This window comes from Manis javanica, chromosome 6 (genome assembly GCF_040802235.1).
Source record: "Manis javanica isolate MJ-LG chromosome 6, MJ_LKY, whole genome shotgun sequence".
Lineage (NCBI taxonomy): Eukaryota > Metazoa > Chordata > Mammalia > Pholidota > Manidae > Manis > Manis javanica.
Genome location: NC_133161.1, coordinates 56,186,562 through 56,189,483, shown reverse-complemented (window position 1 = coordinate 56,189,483; position 2,922 = coordinate 56,186,562). Strand labels below are relative to the sequence as shown.

Here is a 2,922-nt window from a genome sequence, read left to right as displayed (position 1 = left end):
TTCATGAAAAATTATTTTTCTATCAGTTCACTTCTTTGCTTGCCATTACCTAGTTTTTTCCTCTTAGTTTTACATATTTTTTATTTCCTGTATTTTCAAGTGATACCTTCAGGAAGCATTCATGGTGGTAAAGTTTCTGAGTACCTTAATATATAAAAATGCTTTAATTTTGCCCTCAAATTTAAATGATAGCCTGGCTGGGCAAAGAAATCTTGTTTAAAAATCATATTCCTCTAGAATAGCAAAAAAAAATTGTTCCATTTGATGTATTGCCTAGGAGAGCAAATGAAGGGTCTGACAGAAATCTAAATATTGTTTCTTTAAAGTTATCTTATTTGTGTCTTACCCTTTAGAAGATTTTAGACTGTGTTTGAATTTTATTGGTGATCAGAAATTTCATGATATGACCAGATGTGGACCTTTTTTCCCCAGACACATGCAGACATTTTATTGGTTTCCCATACAAGGGACAATAACACCTATTTTTAAATAAAAATCTGAGAAGCCAACCAAATACAGAGAAGGGGGAGATGAAAAGTAAATGCTTTATTAAAAGGCACTACAATACCACTTGAAAACCTACTACTATTTTAGTAGTGTTAGTAGGCTAAAATTAAGTTAAATCAAAAATATCTAATCAAATGTTAGAAATTACATAGCAGGAAGTGGATTTGCTCTCTAGAAGATTGGTACACTGATCATTTGGACCCAATAAGGTCAATCTGTTTGGAGGTAAAGTTAAGTCAAAAGGAACAGATATGATGGAGATTCTAAGATACATAGTCTCCAAACAGTTGGTGATGGATTCATCTTCTTCCTCTTAAGAAGCATTTGCTGCACTTTGCAGCCTCCTCTCATCATCCTACCCGATGGCTGTTCAAGCTGAAAGCTGTTGCTCCTACCTCACAGGGGGTTCAGGAAGCAGGTGTATAGGTTTGCGGATGCCCAGGGCTCTTGGTGCAATGACCATAGATCCTGGAGAACCTGTGCCGAGTGGTGGGGAGGGGAAAGAAGGGGATGAGTGGGGGTAGGAGATGGACAGACGGTGATGGTGGATTGGTTTGGCTACATTACTAATTGTTCTGAACAAAGAGCACCCTGAAGCACTCCCACGTAAAGAAGTCAAGGCTTCTCCAGTCACTCTCCAACACCTCCGTACAATACCCTCAAAGTCTGAAATAAGCTGTAAGGATTACGAAATCATCAAAGAAGCCAGAATGAGACAGCCCAGATAGGAAATCCCAACAATTTCTTCTTTCTTTCCCCAATTTAAGATAAACTCTAATACACTTGATATGGGATGTAGAAAGCCACATGGGAGTAAGCTGGCTCTTCTGCTGAACTTTCTGTCAAATACCCAGAGAAAACAATGGGCAGGGCATATTTTTATTTTTATTTTGTTTTACCTTATTTTATTTTAAAATGGAATAATCCCCGTGTTATTTTAATATAAAGAGACATGGGTGAATAGGTAGGAAACAGACTCTGCACTGTGAGTTCTCCTAATGGCTTTTGCAAGGCTCATAGAGATGTCAATTGCCTGTATTTTGGGGCAGTGCTTCATCTTATCTCCTGAGGTATGGTGTTGGTGACAACCACTGCTTCAAAGGATGCCCTGTTTATGCAATTAATGGCTGGGCCAGAAAAGATATAGTGAGTCAAGGCTACATAAACTCTAGTGGCTCTGGTGAGAGAAGTTTGTCAGTTGCATGGCAGGTCATACCACAAATGTCAGCCATGTCATCAACAAGAATAGCCACATGATCCTTCACATCTCCTACTATCACCATGGGTTTGACTTCACTGGCCTTCTTCTGTTTCTTGTGAATCAAGGCAAAGTCCACATTCAAACTGTCTGCAATGGAAGTCACTCTCTTAGCTCCACCAGTATCTGATGAGACAATAGTACAGTTCCTCCACTCAGACATTCTCTCTTATCCACTTCAGGACAGCTGGCTCTGCATACAAATTATCTCCTGGGATATCGAAAAAGCCCTGCATTTTAGAAGCATAGAAGCATGTGGTTCCATGGTGATGATATGGTCTGCACCTGCTATAGACAGCATATTTGCAGCAATCTTGGTGGACATTGGGGCCCACGTCTTGCCCTTCTTATCCTGCCAGGCTTAAGGGAAGCATGGGATGACTGCAGTAACCAGGCTGGCTGAGGCCATCTTGCAGACATTAATCATGATCAAAAGCTCCCCTGGATTTTCACTGATCTCTCCACAACCATTCTGCACAATATAGACATCTTCTTCTTGCACACTCTTGCCGATTTCCATGCAGGTCCCATGTTTGCTGAATTTCTTGGTCACAGCCTTGCCCAGCTCCAGATCCAGGTGGTCAGCACTGTATGGGAGCTGCCACTGAAGACTTTGATATTTGTCATTTTGGCCAAGTACCCTATGCACTCCATCCATGGATCACCACTGCCATCCAGAATGAAATGAAAGTCAGACCAGATTCTAACTAGCAGCTTCTGGTTGTTACTAGGTGGTTTACAGTATCTTCAGGCTTATGTCTTTTAAAAAAAAATTCCTGTTGGCACCCATTTCACACTTTTAAACTAAAGAACCAAATCTTCCTTCAGTTCATGGATTTTTTTTCTTCTATTAGTGCCTATGTAATTTTCCTGGGACTGCTTAAACAAAATTAAATACATAAAATTATAAAACTTATACAAGGCAAAAGATATGTCAGTTTAAAAGGAAAGTTACAGACTGGAAAAAGTGTCTAAAATATATTTTAGAGTTCTTCCAGTTGAGTGAGAAAAAGATAAATTAAAAAGTTTGAAAATGGTATGAATAAACAATTCACAAGAAAAAAGGATAGTCATAAACATATGAAAAAATGCCAGTAATCACAAAATGCTTATTTTCACATGTCAGGTAGCCCAAAATCATTAGATAATTAATCTAT

General features: G+C 39.0%; 1 protein-coding gene across 1 annotated transcript; it reads right to left on the bottom strand.

The window, feature by feature from the left end:
• Positions 1 to 1,444: 1,444 nt before the first annotated feature.
• PRPS1L1 (phosphoribosyl pyrophosphate synthetase 1 like 1) lies at positions 1,445 to 2,392 on the bottom strand. Its single transcript, XM_037022304.2, is given in 6 exon segments — positions 1,445 to 1,569; positions 1,572 to 1,685; positions 1,688 to 1,923; positions 1,925 to 2,016; positions 2,019 to 2,353; positions 2,356 to 2,392. Coding segments are annotated over 6 exon segments (939 nt in total).
• Between the last annotated feature and the right edge of the window lie 530 nt (positions 2,393 to 2,922).